Raw genomic sequence first — 25,538 nt, 5'->3', positions numbered from 1 at the left:
AAGAATCTCCTCCTACCCAAAAGTTCAGTCCAGAGGGACACTACTTGGACACGGTGTCTTCTTGAGGGCAGCTCGAGTTTTTCAAGCATCACAAAGCAAAGTGGAGATCTCCAGGCTTGCCCCATTTCCACTACATCGATTCCAAGTACACAAAACTCTAGGGCCATCATTATTACGTGTTTTGAAGGCAGACATTTTGTTGTAAGTTGGATGGAAATTACATATCAGAGAGCAGTAGGTGGGATATTATTGTACTCCTGACTAGTTGGCTTGAATAGCAATAAGTCAGTGCATCTACAGCAAAACAGGAAAAACCACAGTCATCTAATAAGAATGCAATCCACTGCCTCAGAACACAGTTTTGGCCAGATCTTAATGCTGCGTAAATTACATTTGCTTCAGCAATCAAATCTCCCTCTCATTACCTTACTGCTACCAGACCTCTGAAATAATTGACATGATCACTTGTAATGGTTAGGAAAGTTTTGATTTTAGGGCAGCCAATCTTGCCCTCTTTTTCTGTAGTGCTTAGACTCATCCGTTCATATAATCAATTTTTCCATTTAAATGCTCCTTTTTTTTTTTTTTTGCAACGGGAAAATGAACTCAAAATTGTTCAGAATTCCCAGCGATGGAATTAAAGTTGTAAAAAGAGTTTCTTAAAGATGACACTTTGCTTTCTCATCCTGTGACAGGTTCAGGTTGGTGGGGGGAGGCTGCACATTAATACTCCTTCACTTGAGCAGGGAGTCTCCTGCTCCTAAAGGCATCCTTGCACTCACCTCTGCTTACAAGCTTACACCTACCCTGCACAAAACCAGGTTGGCTGAAGAGGCAGCAAAAGAATCAGAGACTAAAAAACTCTAAAACTGGTATTTCTTAATACCCCTTCAGCATTCACTGTACGTTGAGCCTTTCATTTCCTTCTCAAATAACCTCCTACTGAGTTAAACCAACACAATCGAAGAAAATCTCCGTAACCAGGCCAACAAACAGAGCTTGCATCTACCCTCAAAGCATGTCTGGATGTGTCACACACCCTGCCGTAGTGCTGTGCTCTGCAAGGCTTTGGGTGCTGAGCTGGGAATGGTACCAGCAGGACAACCAGAATCCCAACCTTGGGTGACAGCATCACTCCTGCCAAATACATACTCATGGAAGAGGAATGTTTCTCCAAGTTGAGTGGGTCTATGAGCAAGCGATGTGATGGAGCTCCTGCTGGACTCACTCATGGACCCTTTGACACACAACGCATGGCAGCTTTGCCTCATGGGGACTGTAACAGGTTCTTTTTCTCCTCTTTCACAATGTCTTCAAAATGTACACTGAAAAATTGGATTGAAATTTGTCAAATTCCACAGTGAGCAGCTGGGTGGATGAGGGAAAGTCTGCTGATGTAATCTACCTAGATGAGGGCACTGAGTTCCCATCAGCTCTCACCAGCTCCACATACCACATCCAAGACCGAATACAACCCCAAAACATCACTGCAGCTTTCCTGCTTTCCTCCCCCCAACACATACCCACTCCAGAGGACTGTAAGTGAAAATACATTAATTCCAAGCTAAACCAGTTCCAACAAGACACGCTGTGCCGACTCCCATTCTACTTAGAGAACTATTTCATGTTCTGGCTTCAAGATACACACATTTGTGGGCTCAGGACTCTGCCAAGGCAACACATGGATATCACAGGGACCCTAACAAAAGCTGACAGCAGACAGTCTCCTTATATTCTCTGCCAGGTCTCCTCTGTGCCAGAATATTCAACTGTCCCCATCCCACTCCCCAGCAAAGCGCCCCCCAGCTCTGCCTCTCCCCAATTGATGGGCGAAGTCAATTTGCACAACACCAATGGACAGAAAGCAGCAGCCCAGGTTAGACCAGCTGCCGAAGGTGCTGATGATTTTAGAAGCTCTGAAGTCACATCTAATGGCTGCTGAACAAAACCTGCAGAGTCTGGCATTACGAGCCGCGTTCCTGCTTTCTCAGAAAGCCGGCAGTTAATGGCATTCAGGCTGAATCTAGAATCATGAGAATATCTTTATTAAGCATGTCAGAAAACGCAGCAAAATGCTGTGTCGAACAATTGGCCGTAGCAATGCTACTCAGTTCTGCAAAGTGAGTCTGTATCACATCTGATGTGTTACATAAAATATATGTCAGCATTTTCCCGGCAATAACAATACAGCAGTTTCTGAAAACCTTCACACGCTGCAAATAAAATATTTGCAGTGCACTTGGAATCGTGGTCACTGCGCAGCTTAACACACTCAGCTACATACTCAACGCCTCAATGGCCTTCGAAGAGCACTGAACGAACCTACCTTGTTAAGGTATAAAAGCGGCGGGTCTTAGGTCTCCAGATATATATTTCAGGTTGAAAAGAAACATCCCGTTTTTATTTCGCTCTGTTTATGCATTCCTGCATTACAGGTACACACCTCCCCTTGAAAACAAAACAAGGGATGAAAGCAGGGAAGGAGGACTGGGCGTAACAAAGGAGACACGAGCTCAAGGCTTGAAAATTGCTGTGATTAGTCAAGCTAAGCAAGGAATCAGGAAGATGAAGAAAAAAGATGGTTCATATAAGGACAGGAGGGAAAACACAACAGCAAGCGGATGGAGAAAGGAAGAAAAAAAAAGCCAAACAAGCAGAGGAGTGACTTTTAAATGAGCTGGAGTATTGCCTAGGGTCAGAGACAAGTACCAGGAGCCAGGAACGTACCCTCTGAGTTCACTGAGCATGTGATTTCTGCCTGAAAACCTGCTCAGCTGCAGCCCACATTGCTGCCTGTGATGAGGCTTTGCAGCCATTGCTGCTGACTGCTGGATGCCAGCATCCGTCGGCAGCCCTGTACAACGCTTCCACCAACTCACAGTGGTTTCAAACTAAAAGAGCAGAGATTTAGATTGGACATAAGGAAAAGACTTCTTACAATAATGGTGGTGAGGCAGTGGCACAGGCTGCCCAGAGAGGTGGTGGTGCCCCATCCCTGCAGACAGCCAAGGTCAGGCTGGATGGGCTCTGAGCACCGATGGAGCTGTGGGTGTCCCTGTTCAGTGCAGGCAGTGGGACAGATGGCCTTGAAGGGTCCCCTTCCAACTCAAATGATTCTGTGATTCTATGATTCATTCCTCTCATGTCCCAGAACCTGCTGCCCATCAGCCATGCTGCTGCATTGTCCATAAAAATCCCTCTGGGATAGGAAAAGGAAAAAAAGAACAAATCAACCTAAAAAGGAACACAGAGGATCACTGCAGTGATCCAGTACCGCTACAGACTAAAGTCAGTCTGATTCAAGTGAGGTACTGCAAAACTTCCAGCTTTTAACACAATATACAAAGGAGTACGGAGGGCTGGGCTGGAGCAAGTGGTAAAGGAATAGCAGCTGTGTTCTGGGTCCATTCAGCCCTGACATGCTCAGGCTCACCAGCACCAGCAAGAACAGGAGCAGGTCCGTTTCAGCTAACTTTGAAGAGAAAGACACCAGCAGAAACAAAAGGCTTCCATTTCTTTGAATGCACTCATCCCAGGAGAGCAATCCTGAAAGGTTTAGGAAGTCTTTTGATTAGAAAAGAAATTGGAAATCCTAGCTACAGATCCTAGAACATAATAGGCAGAAACCTGTTGTCACCAAAACTACTCAGTTTTTATCAGTTCTCCCAGAAAACGAGCTCCAGAGCAAACCAGATTAAACAGAAGGAAGAAGACAAAGGGCTGCTAATGGGGCTCACTGTGACCTCCACAGACATTCCCTGCTTTAGGTCATTCTGTCTTTCTTTCAGCCAGCCATAGAGAAAGCTCTGGTGCTGATTTAGATGCATTGTGACACCTATCAAAGCTCTGGATCTTTTAGTATGGCGAGGTGTCTCCCCTACCCTTTCCAGCTCTCCTTCTTCCTTGAAGAAAGACATTAGTTGAGGACATAGCCCTAAGCTTGATAGCTTAAATTCAAGCTGTCCTCCCAAAGAAGGAAGGTATCCACACACATGAGGTGGTGGAGGGGCTGAGCATCCATGACACTCCTGTGCTATTGCTATAAAAAAGGAAAACAACCAGTTAGCAGAGGTCCAGTTTTGAATCAGATCAGCCCTTCTTCCCCAGGTCTGCAGCACCCCGAGGTCCCTGAAGCATAGATTTAGGGTCTCCCCTAAATCTTCCCTGGTCCCACCTTGACTAAGGCTGGCCCTGCCAGAGACACTAATTTTTCCCTGTCCCATCTGTTTGGATTTGCTTACTTACTAAATTATACAACGTCTATCTCCATGGTGGCTAAGCATTTCAATCACAGTGATTAACACACTGAGCAAGAACAAAACAAAAATGGTTAATCAAAGGCTATTAGCAGTGTTTGGATGTCTAGACGCCGCTTTTTGCACATGAATGCTGGTAAACGATCATCTCCCCTAACCCTCACATGGTCCCTGATTTATTCCTTCTCCTGCCAGCTCCACTGTTTGCCACACCACATTGGGAGTTTGACCCATTTGGCACCATAGGGACATAACAGGCTCCTGCAGGAAACACTCTGGGCTTCTCAGCTCAGCTGAAGGTTTCAATACTGTGGTCAGAAGCAAGAGGAAAACCTCACAAGAACAAGTAGGAGACCACACCAAAACTACAGTTGGTATCCAAGCACAGGAGAAAGTTTTTCACCCAGAGGGTGGTGACGCACTGGAACAGGTTGCCCAAGGAGGCTGTGGATGCCCCATCCCTGCAGGCATTCAAGGCCAGGCTGGATGTGGCTCTGGGCTGGTTGGTGACCCTGCACATAGCAGGGGGGTTTGAAACTAGATGGTCATCATGGTCCTTTTCAACCCAGGCCACCCTATGATTCTATAATACACAGAACAGGCTCTGATGCAAGAACCACTCACAGACGGTACACAAATACACAGGTACACAACGAAGCCCAGGGATGTCCTACCACCTAAGCACTCATTTGGAAAGCCTGAGCCCCTAAGAATGAGTTCCCTGGGCAGAGGAAGAAAGTCTTATCTGTGTTTGTAAAGCCCTGTGTAAATTAACAGCCTTACACAAACAGGACTTAAAACAAAAATACAAGTGCAGCTACATGGCTTATTGCTCTAAACACATCTCCAGTGGTTTCCATCGCCAACAGAGCTGAATGGGTTCGTTCACGAGGCATGGCTGCTTAACGTAAAGCATGAAGGCAATACAGTTTGGCCACTTCTTCAATTCAGCTGCTGTCAGTCGCAGAATCACAGAATCAGAGAATGGTTGGGTTGGAAGAGACCTCAAGGATCATGAAGCTCCAACCCTCATGCCACAGGCAGGTCCACCAACCTCCACATTTAATACCAGCTCAGGCTGCCCAGGGCCCCATCCAACCTGGCCTCAAGGGACATCCATAACCTCTCTGTGCAGCCTGTTCTGTCGCTCACCTCCTCCTGAGGTAATTTTGGCCAAATTGTAAGATATTGATATGGAAGTACTGGAGCAGGTCCAGAGAAGGGCAACGAGGCTCGTGAAGGGCTTGGAGAATCAGCCCTACGAGGAGAGGCTAAGGAAGCTGGGGCTGTTTAGTCAGAGGAAGAGGAGACTGAGGGGAGACCTTATTGTCGTCTGCCAGTACCTGAAAGGTTCTTACAGTGAGAGTGGGGCAGGTCTCTTCTCACTAGTGACATGTGACAGGACAAGGGGAAATGGCCTCAAGTTGCGCCAGGGCAAGTTCAGGTTGGATATTAGGAAGAATCTCTTTACCGAAAGGGTGGTTAGGTACTGGAATAGGCTCCCCAGGGAGGTGGTTGAATCGCCATCCCTGGATGTGTTTAAGAGCCGTTTGGATGTGGTGCTCAGGGATATGATTTAGCAGAGGGTTTTTAGAGTTAGGGTACTGGTTAGGCTGCGGTTGGACTTGATGATCTTCAAGGTCTTTTCCAACCTGGGTAATTCTATGATTCTATGATATTATTGTGAAATAGGGCACCACAGCTGCAACATTGGGCCTTGGATTGGTCTAGTTTCATATAGTTCCATCTACGGAGATGTTCACGGAAACACTAGATGTGGCACTGAGGGACACAGCCAGTGGGAATGGTGGGGACAGGCTGGGGTTGGAAATAGATCATCTCAGTGGTCTTTTCCAACCTTAATGTTCTATGAAAGCTGAAGGTTGGGTAAATGTCCATGAGAGTCAGAAAACCCAGAAAAGGAAGCAGTCTTATAACTGCTCACAGTCATTCATCTCTTGCAATAACAAAAGGTTTATCTGGTGGCAAACTAGAAGGAAATTAAATGAGGAGCTAAAGGAAATACCCAGCATAAAACCTGTTCTGGTTCGTACATCCTCCTCTGTTTCCAACAGATCACCACTCCAGAGACATTAATCATTTCAGCTGGAGGTTTATTTTGTTTAAAGCTCACGTTCACAGCAAAAACAGCAGTTCTGCGAGTTTTATCCCTGGGTGAAATCCTGAGGAGACATCCATCTATCCACAGCCACAGTACCATGGACAGAGAAGAAAATCTCAACACATACCTAGCTTAGCTCGATCATACGATCAAAGAATGACAGAAAGGTTGGGTTGGAAGGGACCTTTAGGCTCACCCAGTCCTACACCCTGCCATGGGATGGGTGCCTCCACCAGCTCATGCTGCTCGAGGCCCATCCATGGTTTTGGGCACCTCCAGGGATGGGGCACCCACAGCTCCCTCTACCTTTCTTTGCAAGGAGTGGTGCTCCATCCTCTGACCAATTCACATACATCTCCAGCCATTTGGGTCTCTTATAGCAGTATTGCCAGCTACTGAAAGTAATAACCACACTGAATGTGCACATTATTAATTTAAAAAGGCCGTCTGCTGGATTCTTACATTGACTGTCCCGGCTTTCTACCAGCCTCACTCGATCTTCGATTGTTTATTTATTATTTACTATCTAGGTGTCTCTGGGACAACTTAATACAGTAAGATGGTCTCTCATCTCATCCCTGCTAATGAACGTAATAAATAACTACAGTAAGCATTATAATCAATACTACACTCTGCTCATATCCCGGAGAACACGAGGTCTGTGGCCTAAAGCCCTGCTGGGGATACAGAGCCTCTGTGGGCTCAAACCCTGCTCAGTGCTCAGCCAGAGGTGAACTAGCAGCTGTGGGCTGAGTAGCAGGGCCAGGTGTGCTCCTCAAAGCTCTGGGAAGGTTGTGTTCACTGCAAACGTGCATCCAAAGCAGCAATAATACAGCAAGCACTGGAGAAAGATGCTTAGACCTGTAATATATAATGCAAAAAAAACCCAAACCAACTCAAAACAAGAAGGGGGGATATGAGAAGAGACATCAAAAGTTCACATACTGGGTAAATCTCAACAAAAAGTCCTACAGGTCAGTCTCTGTTCAGAGGTAAGATAGCATTGCTAAAGGAAAGCGATACTGCCTGCAGAGTATGAACAGGATGGTGCTACATGGAGCTTTCCTTCATACCATGCAGGATCACGGAAAGCTCACCAGAAGCTCAGTTCAATTGCTTTTTCCCTTTGGTTGCAGCTCTTATGAATTCAGAACCCCACACAGGATTTAATTCTGCCACTGGTTAAAGCAATGCTATTCCTCAATTCATTCACAAACCCCGACCGCTCCAAAGCATGAGTCAAACCGCACCATCCAGAAGCTGAAATCACAAATGTGCTTTTCTTCTTAACACTGCTATCACCTCCAAGATTAGCTGTTACATGACTTGGTAGGCTCCCGGAATGTCTATAGCCAACAATCTATCTTCTTGTAACGCCAACGCTCCCCTCTCACTGCTTACCCTGAATTTTTCTTCAAATTGAGCCGTACCTCTTGCAGCCAGGATCACAACCTGCTGCAGCAAAACCAGTGGGGACCCAATTCTCACTAGACCCCGTGGCAAATACTGTGAATGTGAGAAAAAAAAAAGAAAAGCAGAAAAGCTAGAGAAACCACAGCTTAATGACTCGGATGAGAACGCCTCCGCAGCCGAAGGCGTTCCATTTATGCCAATAAATGTGTGCATCAAATCATCCCAGATCCCATTCATCAGCACAGGTATCTCAGGTGGGACATGCTACCCGGTCCTGAGGGGTGCTGCAGGCTTCCAGCTCCTGCAATGGTCTGCATGTCCTTTCAGTGTGCATCAAACCCTCAGCTGACATAATTCTGTTGATTTACTGGAGTTGCCGTCAAGATGGAACTTGATCCTCCATGTCTACAATGCAGAAAAGCTGTAAAACCGAGCTTCTCATATTCACTATCATGCTCCACTGAAAATTAGAATTAATCTGGGAAACGGTGTTTCATGCATAGGTACCTCCTGCCTCTGCAGGGGGCAGAAACTCACCCTGCTGATTTCAGCTCTTCCAGGGGAGCTTAATAAATCTAACGCTCAAGTGATCCCCATCGCACACGTGAACATCAGCAAAACAAAAACAACTCTGGTTACCCCATTCTCAGTTTCTGCAGAAAAACAAGTTTTCGAGCCCACAGAAACGATGCCATTGTGGAGGAGTACACAGTTCAATGTGCTTTCAAGCACTGTGAACTGTTTGCAACAACCGGTAGGGTTTAAGAAAATTAAAAAGGTATTTTATGCTCAAACGGGAACTGCACTAAAAGCACCAGACGTTGATGCTTCTTTGCTGTTCTGCCTTTAACTCGGACGCTCACTATAGATCAGAGGCAGCGCTGTACAATAGCTAGTTATGCCTGTCACCCACAGCTCTGACCCATTCAGGACACGGAGTTATTTCTCCAGTTCACAAAAGCAGACTGAACAGATGCAGGATGCCCCAGGAACAGCCTCCATCAAAGCCACTGTGGTGCAAGAAAACCCCACTCCAAGTCAAGAAGGCCCAGTCAGCAAGTGGCTCCATTGAGGCAACCTGCTGGTCTGACCCAAAGCAATGCGATCTTAGCAGATAACAGAACTCCTGCAGGAACAAAAGCACAAGATCATAAACTGACAGAAGCAGACGTTGCATCCAGAGGTCTGCGATGGATCTGACTGCACACCTGTGCACCAACCCCATTTAATGTGCTCCACGTGGTTACGGGGTGGTAAACTGCGTACCAAGGGAAATAACAGCAGCTCCACAGAGCTGGGTAAGCAGCCTAATTTAGAGCAGAGATGTCTGCTTCTAATTCTACTCATATGATTAGGAAGAGTAATATGTATCTTTTAATGGGCAAATAAAGTCACCTCTGCGTTATCATTAAAATCCTTGAGCAAAGGAGGCATGGGGAAATTTTATGTTTGGGATGGCATATTCTCGTGGTCATTCTCAGCTCCTAAAAACACGCTTCCTTGAGGTCTAATATACCGTATAACAGTGCTTCCAGTAAAACCAGTCTTAATTTGTCAGGCTTTTAAGTTGCATTTCTATTATGAACCTTTGCTTTTGCTGCTCTGTTCTCAGTTATTTCTTCACCATTGGAAGGAAAACGACCCCAAACAACCTCTCTTGCAGTGAATGCCTTTCCTTAAATCACCAAGTTGGCTTCTCCACCTCTTCTATTTTTCAAGATCTAGCAGCTGTAGAACCACCCTTGCAGTAATGGTGGTGAGGCACCGGCACAGGTTGCCCAGAGAGGTGGTGGTGCCCCATCCCTGCAGACAGCCAAGGTCAGGCTGGATGGGCTCTGAGCATTGATGGAGCTACAGGAGGAAGTACCTGAGCCCCAAAAACTTGAAACTTCAAAGGCTGGATGGAGCCACAGCAGAGGATACAATGCTCTTTACTATGAGAGTGGTGAGGTGCTGGAACAGGCTGCTCAGAGAGGTTGTGGATGCCCCGTCTATGCCTGGAAGTGTTCAAGGCCAAACCCAAATCTACTCCCACCAGGGGAAAGAGCAGAAAACAGAAGAAGCCCAAGTGAGGACTCTGCTGATACTGGAGCTCGTGACAGATAGGGCAGACCAATCCAAGCATGCAGGTAGAGTTAACACACATTAAGCATGCTATTGAGATGCTGATCCTTCAAAAAGTGATTGGAAGAAAAAATTCTTTGAAAGTGGCTTCTGTATAAACCTCACTGGTAAAAATGCTCTGTTTTACGATGGTGAAGTTGCCCCTTAGAATGTAGACTTCAATTTGAGTGACTTGCAGATGTTTTCACTGAGGATGTAGGACACACAGAATACAAACGCAGCAATAATGGGAGCTTAATGAAGCTTAAGTCTTCAGTTAATTCATATAACCAATTCATACTATATCCATTGAAAGTGTTACCAAGGCACAGACCTTTTAGCTGATTGCAACGGTCGATGCTATGTAAAATCATAGAATGGCCTGGGTTGAAAAGGACTGCAGTGATCACCCAGTGCCAACCCCCTGCTATGTGCAGGGTCACCAACCAGCAGCCCAGGCTGCCCAGAGCCACATCCAGCCTGGCCTTGAATGCCTGCAGGGATGGGGCATCCACAGCCTCCTTGGGCAACCTGTTCCAGTGCAAACCACCCTCTGGGTGAAGAACTCCGTCCTAAGATCCAATCTCAACCTCCCCAGTTTCAAACCATTCTACTTTTCCTATCACTGTCCACCCTTGTAAACAGAAAATATCCAACCTGAACATATGCATCTTAATTCTTTTCTGAAGACCACCAAGCAAGCAAGTAGAGGGCTCTTCTCTCTCATGAGCAATAAACTTAAGGCAGAACACAATAGTCTAGCACCAGATCCCAATTAGAAGCACTGCCCCTGGTTACAGTCCAGCTCCTTGAGACCCGTATTGCCTTCCAAATGGCCCCAACATCTGGTGTGGAACATGGTACTTCCAATTGGTACGCTGCTATTCAGCAATTCCTAGGCAAAACAATCCAGCAGCTCCCCTACAAAACAGAAATCTCAGAGAATCCTTAAGGTTGGAAGAGACCACTAAGATCACTGAGTCCAATCGCCAGCCCACACCATGCCCGCTAACACAAATCCCACAATGCCTGTGTAAAGGACCCCTTCCATTTCCCCCAAAACATTCCCACGGTGCCTTGACAAGTAGAAAACCTTCAGAAACCGAACACAACAGATCCACTTTAGCACATTCCTTTACCTTCAGCACATTAAGAGCAATCCTTTCACAGACAGATGCGACATTCCCAGCTTTTTAGGTACCTGTGTTAGGAGCACCGGTTTACAAATCCTCTAATCCCCTGTAAGAGCAGGGAAAATAATCCAGCTGCAGGCAGAGGACTCAGTACAGCATCAGAAATTAAACTTACACCCTGGATTCCCAGCGCTCTGGTTACACGGCTCCTAACAGTTCTATAGGAGGGCTTTTCTCTCTGAGCACACAACGCCAACAAGAGAAACAGAAGGGTCAGAAATAATTTGCCATTACTGCTAAAAACAAAAAAGGCTGTGATTTCTGAGTTCCCGGTGAGAGGAGCAGTAGGGAATTACAGGAGATCTGCATGTTTAAACAGTAAATTCAGTGGCTCGTTGCAGGCAGAGCTTGATCACAATGAGGAAAAATAATGAGAGCTTATAACAAAGCTCCAGTTGTGCAACAAGCCATGCCACAAAACCTGCTCTTATAAATGGAATTATTAAACTTCCGAGTGGTAAAACAAAAACACTCCTTGCGTATGCAGCAATAAAGCAACAATTGAGGTGATGTTTAGAAGCGCACCGATTGAGGGATTATCCAGGTAAATGCTGGGTTACCCCAGCATGGTCTCTCAATGGTAAAAGCAATGCTTCATGTGAGCCTTGGTTCTCCTGACCACCTCTGTGGGCTCCGTTGTGGAATATGGGGCACCAGCAGAGCGGGCTGAGCAGTAAGACTTGACTGACAGGCTTCATTTGTGCTGACAGCAAAGCGGATTTCTGGTGCTTGCATCCCAACCAAAGAAGCCGAGGGAACACACCAGGACATTTGAACTCACAGACTCCAAGGTTTTTACACCATAAAACTCCCAGCACAGCCCTTCATTAATGCAATAAAACTCATCCATAACTTCTGCAAAACTGCAAATAACATCTGAAGTCCTGGCTGTACTCGGCTACCGAAAGATGATTAAGTTGGATATCTACAATTACTTTTAATCCTAAACAACGGATACATTTTTAACTCCCACCACGCAGCATCTGAGCCGTGATATTAGCGGGAGCCTGTAGAAACCAATCAATAACCATTAAAGCAGGATCCTATCAGCTACCACCAGGTATTAGCCACTTTCTCGATATTTCAAGTATTCTATTATTCTTAGATGCAGCTAAAGTAGTAAAATGAAGTGGTCTCATACTGACACTGCGATAAATACCGGATTAAATATAGAACAAATTTATTACTTCCCGAAGTCCTACTGAGCATCCTGATTTTTTCTGTGCCCACAAAAAGTAGAGTTTGCTTTGATGCTTTATTATTCCAGATCTAAAGCACGCAACCGAAAAGCAAAGAGTGTGCTGGTTCACAAATGAGGTTCAGCCATGCCTGGGTGAAGGCAGATGACCCCCTAAGTATGGATCTCTGGCTCTGTGCCTATCCCAGCAAGGCCTGAGCTTCATGGCTAAGGCTTCATGGGGACACAAATATCCAGGTCCCTGCTGAAGGACACAACACGGTACTCCTCCTTCCTCCAGCACTCAGCTGGGTGTCATCCTTATGCGCTAACACAAAAGTGACCCACTGAATATAAACACCTCCTGTCCCTGGAGGTGTTCAAGGCCAAGTTGGATGGGGCCCTGAGCTGCCTGGGCTGGTATTAAATGTGGAGGTTGGTGGCCCTGCCTGTGGAGGGGGGTTGGAGCTTCGTGATCCTTGAAGTCCCTTTCAACCTGGGCCATTCTATGACTCTATGATGATTCTATGCTAAATCTCTTGAATGGGATAGTTATAATCTGATCTAATGATAGTATCTAGGCTTCACTGCTGGAGCACATACACAGGTCATAAATAAATTCAGATCACAGCAAATAAGTAAATCATACCCTGATGCCTGCACTGGCGTGCACTACGTTCCCTACTGAAGCTTCCCCCAACGAACCCAAGCAATGGAAAACCAGCACTAAAGCAGTCTCACACTCTAAGGCTGATACAACACATCAGTGTGACACCCTATACGTGGTGACCTCACACCCCAGAGCAGCTTGCATCTTCCCCAAAAGAAGGCTCACGGCCACAAGGAGGGAACAGAGGCATTTCCACAGTCAGCGCTTCAAGACTCAGCAATGCATGTTGTTCCAAATTACTTCCACTCCCAATTACTATTCATAAATGAAGCACAACACCATGCTTTCCATCAGCCATCACGCACCACCCACACTAGATGAAAGGACAACTACACGAGATGAGCGGTTTATTGGATCAAAAGTCCCCTTTAGATGGGAAGACAGCTATTGCAACGGCATAAAACTGATAGCATCCCATCCCAGACATACGTATGGAGGGGAGTATCAGTACATCTCTCTTTAAACCAGAGATTCCAGCACTGAGAGCACACGATGTAATTATTATGTTAATTTAGCTGAATTTTTCTGCCTGCTTGAGGTTTGAGCTGGAGGTAGGAACTTAGATTCGAAAAGCTGATGCTGAAAACCCACTCTGAAAACAGAAGTGACACTTCCTTGGTTTCATGAGCAATTTGAGTTTAAATCCCTGTTTCTGTTGTCCCCACTCCTGTCACGCCAGTCTCAAAGGGATCTCAAGGGGAAGACCTTGCCCTCAAGCTTTTAACCCCTATTGCCATTACAACAGCTTTCAACCTGAGTGCTCAACAAGCATGGTCAGAAACATGTTCCTAATTCCTAACCCACCTCACCTCTCCTGAGTGCTGCTCAAGCAACATCCAGCAAGTGCTTTTCCTTCTCCTCCTCCCCAAGCTCATCTTAGGTAGCAGAAATCAACGTTCTCATCCTCCCAAAGACTGGCAGCAGTGTTGGTGGAATCAAAAAGACACCTGAGAAAACTCACCTCGAGCCCAATACAGTGACTGAAAGCACATAAGCCGTAACACCACGCTGCTCTCTCCACCAACCAGCAAACCAGCATTTCCTAGAAGTAACAGCAAGATGGTACAAGGATGATGCCTCCAGCCCACCTCTCTCCGGAGCCATTCAGCTCTCCAGCCATGAGGGACAGAAACGGGAGGCCCAAGAAGCGTATTTACATCCCTTGCCAGAAAGGGGAGGTATAAATATTGCCAAAGCTTCCTGAAGGCTAGTACTTACAGTCATGCTTTGAAAGGGAAAGAATAAAGCAAAATATTCAATTAGAAAAAATTACTGTAATTGCAGGTTCTATTTTATCCCTCCATTAATGCAATAAAGTGCCTTGAAATATTGCTGAGCTGGGATACAGAGCTTAGTGCTACTTAACATTTTAATATACATCCAGGGGGCTAATTTAATTTAGATGTGCATGAGGGTCTCCTCTCCCTCCTCATCCTCACTGTCTTCCCCAACACTCCTCAAAATATGGCAAGGAATAGATGCTTCCCCACCACAACGAGGGATGGATAAGCAGAGCTGAGGCCAGACATAAACCCTGACACGTCCAGCCAAGGGAAAAGCAACAAGAACACAAACACATGGATCTATAAAGACTGTTGCATAACTAAAAGTGTGCTTGCACGCAGCTGAAAGCCCTGGCATCTTGAATTGGTATTTTTAGAGGTGAAATGTGTCCAGTTGCTGCTGCCCAAACACCAAACACAATCCCAACAGAAATCCCAGAATCATAGAATGGCCTGGGTTGAAAAGGACCGCAATGAGCATCTGGTTCCAGCCCCTGTCTATGTGCAGGGTCGCCAACCAGCAGCCCAGGCTGCCCAGAGCCACATCCAGCCTGGCCTTGAATGCCTGCAGGGATGGGGCATCCACAGCCTCCTTGGTCAACCTGTTCCAGTGCGTCACCACCCTCTGCATGAAAAACTTCCTCCTAAGATCCAACCTAAACCTCCCCTGTCTCAGTTTAAACCATCCCCCCTTGTAATGTAAGACCAAACCATTTCATTCCTATGATGCCGCACGCTGCGGTTTGCTGAATATAACCCCAGTCCTCCCTATGACAGAAGATAAGTGAATCCTATTTTCGGGAGCCCTTCATCCCTTTAATTAAACAAATTAATATCACTTCTTCGTATCGCACAGCCTCTATTATCTTTTGTGAACTCCTTCAATTCTGTTGTAAAGATATATTGGAAAAGCACTAATTGAGATTATCTCTGGAATTCGAGAGTTGGTGTATTTTTAGGCATGTTTTAAAAACTATTTTCCCTTTGTTTCTGGAATGCCTCCCATTCTTCCTCCTATGCCAGACTGTTTACATTATTTAAATGCCTTCTGCTTATACCACCCTTTACAATTTTCACTTCAACAACATCGGCCTCCGTTGCTCTTTTTTTTTTTTCCCTTCGCTTAGACATAACTGGGATGAATTCCAATCCCACACTCAAAACCACTCCTGGTGCTGCACTGCTGCTTTCTGTGTTCAGTATATCCGGCAGTGCGTTTCTATGGCAAAGGTCTACTTGTTCAGCTGAGGGAACCACATACAAAGGGTTAAACCATTGAGTTGGAAGGGACCTTTAAAGGTCAGGGTCCAGCTCCAATGATTCTATGAAACCACAACAGAAACTTTGGAAATGGCCATTTTCACAGACACTGGAGTCTGGTGCAAACTCACCAGGATCCTCCTCACCACCTGCTTTAGGCAATAAGCCCTCCTTGTGATGGCATCCCCGCAAGGGATGCAGCTGAAAGAACCAAGTCAGGAGCAAAGTTCAAGACAGAAACACAAGCACAAAGCCTTCTTCCTTCCCAAATCTAAGGGTTCACCTCCAGCTTTGCATCACGCTCCTTCCTGAGGCTATCCATGCAACAAGGTCATTGGATAGACAGGGCTCAACAGCTCACCTATAGCCCTTCCAGCTGCAGGGAGAGAAACATCCACATCCTGACTCAACGAAGATGGGAAAATCCAGCACTCCTTTAGTCTGCAGAGGAAGAGGAGGTCCTGATGACAAAGGCGCTGGGCTTCAATACAGGTCTGGGTGCAGTGCCAGCTCTGCAAGAGACCTTCTGTGCCACTGAAGTCACGTAAGGACATACTGTGAATATTTCATGGACGAACCTGAGCCCTCACTGATTTAGAAGGAAGGAGATGTGAGGAGAAGCACACTCTCCAGATCCCAGGATGCTTTTGGGGACAGATTTAAGATTGCTTCTTCTTTGTTTTCCTTCTCGGACAAGATCTTATTTTGCCACATTGGGGCTGCCCATTCAGATGAGGCTTCTAGGAAGCCTCAAGGAATTGCACAGCCACTTACACCAAGATGAGGAATGCAAAGACACAGCTCAGCCATCCCAGGAAATGCAGGCTTCAGATGGAGCACTCAGCACGTGGGCTAATCCTACCCAAGGACAGACAGAGAGCAATTCTTAACCCTCCTCAACAAGCTTCTGAATATTCCCCTCTCCAGGAAAGCTGTTCCCCATTTGCTTGGGTTCTGCCTTAGAAAAGCATCTCCTTGCCCTAAAGCAGTCACAGACCACCATGAATCCCAGTATATCCGAAGGAGGTGCATCAATGAAATTACAGCACTTGTCACATCTTTTCCTTGCACGTTCAATTACGATTTAATTTCACCTCTAGCTGAAAGAAAGCATTGCTCTGATTCATAGCTCCCTCTGTATAAAAGCTTTCAGGTGTGAGGGCACGGGCTTACACTGCCACTGGTTTAACAAGACAGTGAGGTGCTAAAAATCAAGTCGGAATCCAAGGGAAATAAAGCAAAATGGAAAAGTTCTCATAGGGATCCGAACTTCTCCACAGGCTCACCTTCATTCCCCAAGGAAAATTATACATTTGCCATCCAATTTCTTTTCCTTGCAGTCTCAAGGCAGCGAAACAGCTCTCCTCCACAGAGATGCTTTATCACCATCAGTTCTTCCTACATCCTTTTCATTAAAGGAAATGCTCCCTGAATAACCTACATTTGTACTGAGAGGAGAACCACTGCAAGGAATAAAACCAGCTCAATTCAGCTAGAAGCAAAATGGAAGTCTCTAGAAGGATGGAAATTAGAGAGCTTATCATTTTAACATTCCAAAAAAGGGTGAGCTGGCTTTCCTCTATCCCTTTGCACCCTGCTTTCTCTCCATTAGGAAGAGTGCTTTCAGATTGCCACTGGTGTTAGAAATAAAACCAGAGGACACCAGGAAAAAAAATGGCACTCTTAGCCATTAGCTCAGCATGAAGCCTGAGAAAGTGGAAAAGGGATATCCTGGCCTAAGCTTTTGGGAAACCAGGCTGTCACCCAGCTCCTACTAGCTGTCTTCATGGACTGTTTTCAGGCTCCTGAAGATGGTCTCTCCAAAACACTTAACATTGATGTCTTCACCATGAAAGCCAATGAGGCCCCATTGCTGGAGGTACTCGAGGCCAGGTTGGGTAGAGCTGTAGGCAGCCTGATCCAGTGCCTCTTTTAGTGGTTGGCAGTCCTGCCCATGGCAGGGGGTTGGAACTTGATGTTCTCTGAGATGCTTTCCAACCCAAGTCGTTCCATGACTCTATGAAACGTTATGCTGGTTCTGGTATGAGGAGTGATAGTGCATTGAAACATCTCTGTGACCCCATATAACCCCACAGAGAAGTGCCAAGTGCTCAACATTGCACAACCCCCTTATCTGCAGAGCACCTTGTTGCCCTTTGGCTCTTCCTCAGCAGCATCCCTATGCCCAACAGAGAACTTAATTTTACTTTCTCCTCCCAGCCTTGCCCATCCACTGCTCCAAATCACACTCACAGCACTGAGCTGCCTGGATTGAAAGCTCCCAGCACATCAGGGAAGCACATCATTCCTCCAAAGGGGAGGCCTCGAGGAATCTGCCCTCCCGGGGCTGGGAAGTAAATCTGCTTCAACATCTGTGGTTTGACCCCCTCTAGTGGGAAGCACTCAACAAGACATGGAGCCCTGCCAACACCCAGCAACCAATGGAGACCCCACTCAAGTGAGAAAGCCTCTTCTTAGCGATGATGATGGTTATTACCCACTCCCCAAACTTACCCACCCTATGCTTCAGATTCAGCATCTTTGGCACGTTCTAACAAACCAGCCCTCCACAGCCAATATTTATGGAGATCCTGTGGGAAACTCCTAGAAATGGGGACAGAACAAGTAAAGGTTTTGGAAGGGAGAACTACTACACTGGGGAAAAATAGTTCTACCCCAGACTGGTTCTGTAGCAGAACACATTTATCATCTGTTCCAGAACGCCTTCCCTCTGCCAACTTGTCAAAAGCTGACAAAACTCCATACTATAAAGGCAAGCTGTTAAAACTTGGCTAAAGGGAAAAACTTAGCTGCCAGACAAGCTAACCAGAAAAAGCTGAAAAAAACATTTGAGTGTGCCAGGGCAGGCAGTAAATTTACAGAAAGGCTCTATGGAATCAAACATCCCAAACCAAGACAAGGAGATGCTGTTAGGACCTACTTCACCTCTCATCTCACAAGTCAATGGCTCCCACTTCAACAGACTTGGGTAGACATCTTTGGGTATCGTAGCTGCTTGCATTTCCAAACTACCTAAAGTAGCTTCTATCCAACTCACAGTTCAACCCAGAGCAAAGTATTTTGGTAAAGCCGAAACCTACTCATTGCGTAGTCATTAAATATCACATATTCCTTTTAAACCCATTGATTCATCCTTCCACCTCCGGGCACGCCAAGTGATGAACAACTCATAGATTTGGTCTTTCCACTAATAAACAAGATGTCGGGTCTTTGCCTAAACTTCACTTAAACACACACACATGGTGTTTTAATGTCAAATTACAGCGTGGGTTATTTTTCCCCTTCTTAGCAAAATGTTTCTCTTCTAGATGTGTATTCCAATCAATTCTAAAAACAAAACCCAAATATATTGCACTGAAGTCACGCATCTTACCATTACTGACAGTCACCAGACAATGAGAGTTTCAGCTGATCGACGTTCATTTCAGCTCCAAGTCCACATTCTGATAATCCAATGGAAGTCAATAATGTTTTCTTTACTAGCACCTCGCACTGCAAAAGGTCAGACTTGAAACCTTGTACTCCAGGACAGCAACCGTGACCCACTGACCCATTTATTACAGGGGAGAAGTACAACAGATACACAAGTCACGCTCCCAATCGTCACAAATAACACCTTCCACAACCACTCGAGACATAAAAACTCCAAGTCAAAACTATTTTTGCACAGAGACGAATGGTTTTAATGAAGCAAAAGCCCTGGCAAGCTGAAAGGACCCACCAACCTTCAGCCTAGTTCCAGCCAAACCACAGCACTGCACTGCTGCTCCTCAAGAAGCCTCCCTTCCGCAGCTCACAGGGCAGGAGTACAACAGCCAGAGTTGTGTGCCCAGCCGGCATCCTTCACTTCTCTGGCAGTCTAGCTGAACTGTTCTAGCCTTTGAGACAGTCTAAGGGATGGTGATGAAAGGTGAAAATTGCAGATGTATAAAGGTAAAAAACCCCCCAGTACCCAAGCTTTATTGGTGGGAATGTAGTTTAAGATCACAGCGCTTCGAGCATCCTTACAAAATCTCTATATAAATATGTTTGTACGCACACTTTCACAGTGTACTTTCTTTCCAGCTGTCGGCGTAGGAAGGCAGTATGAATACAGCCCCAAGTTCTCAGCTGAGCAAAAGACAAATGCAACAAACTCCAAGCATCACTCAATCCCCCTCAGCAACCCCCTGGTTACCTCTCACACTTGTATTAGGGGAACCAAAATGAATGGAAGACAAAACCCCCACCCTCCCTTATTACACAGCCACAATTAACTACAGCCCCACCATCATGAATGATCAACAGATAACCTTGCTAAACAAAAAGAAAAGAGCCTGGTGTATGTTTGAGTCCCTGCCATAAGAATGTGATTTATCCAGCTCATTGGTGAGCGTCTCCAACATCCAGGAGAAAAGTCCCTGCAGGAACCGTGTTATCCCCGCAAGTAAAACCCAGATTACCTAACATCTACCAAGAAGCAAGCCCTCGGCAATTCAGGAACAGGATTGCTGTACAACTCCAGCCTGCCCCCTCTATTCTCAGCTATTTCGCTTCCAGCTGCTGAGCAACAGCTACGACAGCCTCTCCATAACGTACAGCCCTGATTACGCTCCATGCAGTCGCAGCGCATATCCATTATCATGCAGGAAACCAGGCTGGATGCATTATGCACTGAACTTACATTGTTCTAGGTCTTCCTCCTCCGTCCCCACGTATCAACTTCTTACCAGCACGGAGCAATTTAGCTGCAGGCAAACGCTGCTAAAACAGCGCTTTCCACTATTAGTCCCATCACCGCATTCAAGATTAATTTTAACGGCGTTTGCAATCGCTACAGTGGGAATGGAAAAAAGATGCCTTGGTGGAGGCTAGCCTACAGACAGCATGAAGTTATTCTTGCTCTGGTCAGATACTGAGAGGCAGCTCCACGTTGCCGGGGTGCCCTGCAAAGCAGGAGCCATATGAGATGGGTGATCAACAGGAGAGCACGCTCCTTCATTGCGCCTAACACGGTTTGGGCTGCAGAGCTCCTTCCCAGTCCCTCTCAGCAGCCCCACCACTGCACTGTCTCACAAGCCAAGAATTTTTCCTCTGCAGTCACAGAGTGAGGGAAAATCTGTGTTATTTGAGCCTCAATTCTTCCGGAGACAAAATAAATCACCCCTTCATACACACCACCCTCCATAGGCATCACCTCTGCAAGGCTCCAGCATCCCCCTCCCCACTGCTCACCGGAGCGCACCGGGGCTGTCTGTACCCATGCAGGCTTGCACCACGCTAACAGCCATTTAATTCTCCTGGCTCTGAGAGAGGAGAAACCCAACTTGCAAGAGAAGCATCTGCATCAAGAAACGCTTTTGCTGATGGGATCAGCATTAGGAAAAAGCAGAGCAAGGGCTGCATCCTGATTTATTTCCCTCGCGGGCATCACGGCACACCCACCCCTCCAGCATCCCCAGATCCACATCTCGGGCCGCAAGGAAACAGAATCCACCCCCAACAGGAGCTGAGCACCAACGTGGTCGGAACGTTACACAAATGACATTGAAGGTGCAGAAGCAATCCACGGACGTGCTGTTGTGCTGCGAGGTGCCATGGGCTCCATTCCCAGGTATACATTACACACAACCTTCCCACGCAGCTCCCAACCCCTCCACCCCCTCGGAAAGACATAAGAAATAATACAAAGATCTTTGATGTATATATTCATTTTATCTCAAGAGCTGAGTGTCCTCACAAGAGGTGTCAAGGCCCTCCCCCCTGCCTCCACCCACGCAGCCCTCCCCCAGGCTCCCGCATGCTGTCTCCATCTTAACTCCAGCCACTTCTCCACCGATTTCATTAGGCAGCAGGGTTAACCCTTTCCGCTATCCAGATGGCCAATATATATATATATATATATATATATATATATATATATATATATGTAAGAAATAAATAAATAAATACTTCCTCATCAATCATCACCTTCTTCCTTTCCTTCTCATCCGTATCCCAATGCAAAATTCCCATCGTTCATCCACCTATCCATCAGGTTCTTTTGGCCCCGTGGATTCACGTTGGAAATGCCGATGCAGGGTTGTTCACCCTCCCGGCTTCACCATTTAGTGCCATCTTCCCCCTCCTTCATAAATCCAGCACCTTCTGCCTATCAATAATTTTAAGAGCACTCAAACCCAACCAGCCCCATTGCGACCCTCTCCCTATATGTATGTGTGTGTGGGGGGGGGTTGCATGCAGGACCCAGTGCCACCACTCGGAGCCTTCGCTCCAGCCTCCCAATCACCCACATCTCCTTCTCCTTCCATCTTATTAACCCATATCCCCTCCAGAGCGATCTTAGAGGACGCAGGGCCACGCCGGGTCTTTACAGTTGTCCTTACAACACCTCTTTCCGTAAAAATGCTGTCTCTCTCTGGAAGCGTTTGTATCATACAGGCTTTCATCCTGGTGAATCCCTCCCTGCCTCCCCCTTCCATCTCTTTGGGGGGATGACAGCTCCTCGCTCGCTCTTTCATTCCCATTGATCCCAGGGACGTATCTCAGCCCCATCCCCTGACCACCCCATGGCCTGTCCTCAAGAGCTGCTCCAGGACAGCAGTCCCTGACTCTGACCTTCAGTCTCACACTGCCAACCCAAAATCCATCCCCCATTCCCCTGCTGCTTCCTTTCCCACCACCACAGGGGACAGATGCAACCCTCCATCCCTCCCTCATCTACAGCAGCTTGTCACCAATCCCTTTGGAAACAGCCCACCCCACAGCCAGAGACCTGCCCCCCATCTGCCCCCTGCCTCTCTAAAGCAGCTCCCTCTTTGCATAGGGCTGCTTCCTCACTGCCCCCTAGCTCTTGGGGCCAGCCCTCCCCATGGCTGCAGGGCCTCCCTCTGCAGTGATGCCGGCATGGGGGTCACCCCCAGCCCTGGGCCTACATCCACACTGTCACCTCTGGGGGGAATTAGCATCACCTCTCAGAGCACCTGCAAGGATGAGCAGCCCCAAATCCATCCCCTGGTCCTGCCCCATCCCCGTGGGGCAACAAGGCCCCATCCTTGAGGCACCCCTTTCACCCCCTATTCGTATGGGGGGCACAAACTCACATCCCCCCAGGTGCCATAAGGTAACAGCAGCTCCTCCACACCCTCCCTCCCCACAGCCCCACACAGTAATTTGGGGGGAAATTTCTCTCCCTTCAGTACTGTGGGCTCCTCATCTCCCCCTGCTTTTAGGTGGGGAGAGTGCTGGCCCTGCCCAGTGAGGTCCATGAGGTGACAGTGACCCCCATGGCCTCCTCAGTCCCGCACACTTATATGGGAGAACCTCTCCTCAGCCCAGTAGGGATAACCCCAAATCTCTCCTGTGGGGGGCAATGACCCAAGTCCAGTTGAGACCATGGCAAACTTCAGTCCCCCACCTCAGCCCCATAGGCATTATTTTATGGGAATTTCTCTGCCATTGAGCAGCACAAGAAGGACCCCCACATCTCGTCCAGCTTGAGGAGCACTGACCCACGTCCACCAACCTGTGTGCCCACAGGTCCATAAGGTGGCAGTGACCCCCATTTCCCCCACCTCAGCCTCACAGATCACTATAGGGGCATCTCTCTTCCCTTTCAGGCTCTCTTCAAGCTAAGGGGAAAGAACCCCTAAATCTCTCCTCTTTTTTCATGTGGGGTGCACTGACCACTTCCACCTCGGACCATGAGATGCCAATGACCCAAGTCAACCTCAGACCACGAGGTGACAATGACCACATTCACCTTGGACCATCAGGAGCCAGCAACCCCTTCAGCCCCACCTCAACCTTGACCCACCTCAAACCACGAGGTGACAGCAACCCTATTACAGCCCATGGACAGCGAGTGCCCCCATGCTGAGAGGACCCACCTCCATCATGGGCAGCGTGTGGTCAGTGACCCTCGCTTCAGCCAAAGGACAGCAACCCAATTCCAGGCTGGACCACGAGGTGACACTGATCCTCATTCTTCCACCTTGACAAAGTGACAGTGACCAACCCTCATGCTGGTGTAAACTCCTTACTCCATGTCCCCACTGGACACGAGGTGACACCAAACCTCACTCCCCCACGTCCATGCGGGACCACGAGGAGGCAGTAAACTCACCACCCCGTATCCCTATTGGACACGAGGCGATGCTGAACCCCACTCCTGCACATCCACCTCGGACCACGAGGCGGTGGCGACCCCAATTCCGTCACCAGACACTGCCCCGCGTCCCCCCCCGGACCATGAGGTGGCAAAGAGACACTCACCCACGTCAGCTCTGTGCCGTGAGCTGACAGTGACCCCATCGGCTCACGTCCGCACTGAGCGCCGAGCCCCGTTCCTCCACATCCCCGCTCGCTCCCACCGCACCCCGAGCTGTCGGACCCCCCTCTCCGTTCCCCCGCGGCATCCCCTTACCTCCAGACCTGTCCCATCTGCAGCAGGTGGATGACGGACTGCCAGACCCAGACGGAGATCCTGCAGAGGCGCTGCGCCCCGGGGGTGGCGGTGCCGGCGGCTCCTCCTACCCCGCCGGGTCCCCCCCGGCGCCCGGCGGCTCCCATCATGGGCGGCCCGCGGCTGCTGAGGCCCTGCACGGCGCCCAGCCCTCCGCCCGTGTAGTCCTGCACGAACCAGCGGAAGCTGAGGATCTGCACCAGCACCGAGGGCAGCAGCACGAAGGCCAGCGTCAGGCCGCACCAGACGTAGTCCCGCCGCCCGTAGTGGTGCAGCGCCAGCCACAGGTCCGTGCCCACGTCCCCCAGCAGCACCAGCAGCGCCAGCACGATCCACAGGCAGTCCAGCCACGGCCGCTCTCCCGCCCCTCCGACCTCCGGCGCCCGCGGCGCTCCCTCGTCGGCGGGGCGCGGGGCCAGCGGCTCGGCGGCGGCGGCGGCGGCCGCCCGGCCGAAGAGGCTCCGCAGGCAGGCGCTCCGGCAGCCCCAGTAGCACGACGACGTGTTGCAGCAGTGGCAGATGTGCAAGGAGCTGCTGCCGCCCGGCTCCTCCGCGCCCTCCGCCGCCGCTGCCCCGACGCCGCCGCAGACGCCCGCCGCCTCGTCCAGGTTGTGCAGCTGGGCGAAGCCCACGCCGCCGCCGCCATCCGACTTGGCCGCCATCTTGCCGCCGCCGCCGCGTCTCCGGCCCCTTCGCCGGGCGCGCTCGCTCGCTCTGCCCCCCCCGTCCCCGCTCCCGGCGTCCCCCCACCCGCCGCCCGCCCGCCTGCTGCCTACCCGCCCGCCGCCCGCCCGCCGCTTCCGGGGGCGGCGCTTCCCAGGCCGCGCAGCGCGGACCGGGCCGCCTAGCGACCGAGAGGGGCAGCGCCGGGCCGGGCGGAGGGACGTTGAAGGGCCTGCGGCTGGGCTCGGCTGTCCCCGCGCCGGGCTGAGCTCGCCCTACCCCGGTGTTCGGCCGGACCTTCCTGTGCGTTGTCATACAGTCACGGAGTCACGGAGCGGCTGGGTCGGATGGGACCTTAAACCCACCCAGCCCCAACCCCTGCCGTGGGATGGGTGCCCCCCACCAGGCTGCCCAGGCCTCGGGCACCTCCAGGGATGGGGCACCCACAGCTCTGGGCATCACTGCCCTCTGAGTACAGCTTTTCATCCTAACATCTAACCTAAATCTCTTTTAGCTTGAAGTCATTCTTCCTTGTCCTATCATCAGACTGTGCAAAAAGTCGATCCCCTCCAGCTCATCAGCTCCCTTCAAATACTAGAAGCCACAGTCAGGTCCTCCCTCAGCTCCCTCAGCCTTTCTTCGTCCTTTGAGCATCATTATGGCCCTCTTCAGCCCTGCTCCAGCAGCCCCCAATCCTTCTTGTACTGCAGCCCCAATCCTGGACGCAGTACTCTAGATGGGGCCTCAGGAGGGCAGAGCAGAGCAGAATAATACCCTTCCTGCCCCTCTGCCACCCCTCTGCTGTTGGCCTTCCAGGCTGCAAGCACACACAGTCCAATTTCTTGTCCACCAGGACCCCCAAGTCCTCCACATCATCCTCCTGACTCCTCATAAACACACGGGTTCCCCCATCTTCCATCCTCCCCTCTGCTAG

General features: G+C 48.8%; 1 protein-coding gene across 1 annotated transcript in view; it reads right to left on the bottom strand.

Annotated features, from left to right (window-relative positions):
* Window positions 1–24,603, bottom strand: part of XKR6 (XK related 6) — a 128,697-nt gene extending 104,094 nt beyond the window's left edge. Inside the window, exon 1 of the mRNA XM_072332072.1 lies at window positions 23,903–24,603. Within this exon, the coding sequence (XP_072188173.1) occupies window positions 23,903–24,603 (701 nt within the window). The remainder of the gene's footprint in view (window positions 1–23,902) is intronic.
* Window positions 24,604–25,538: the final 935 nt, after the last annotated feature.

The sequence above is a fragment of the Excalfactoria chinensis genome, chromosome 3 (assembly GCF_039878825.1).
Source record: "Excalfactoria chinensis isolate bCotChi1 chromosome 3, bCotChi1.hap2, whole genome shotgun sequence".
NCBI lineage: Eukaryota > Metazoa > Chordata > Aves > Galliformes > Phasianidae > Excalfactoria > Excalfactoria chinensis.
Note: the sequence above shows the minus strand (reverse complement) of the source record. Positions and strands in the feature narration are given on the sequence as shown.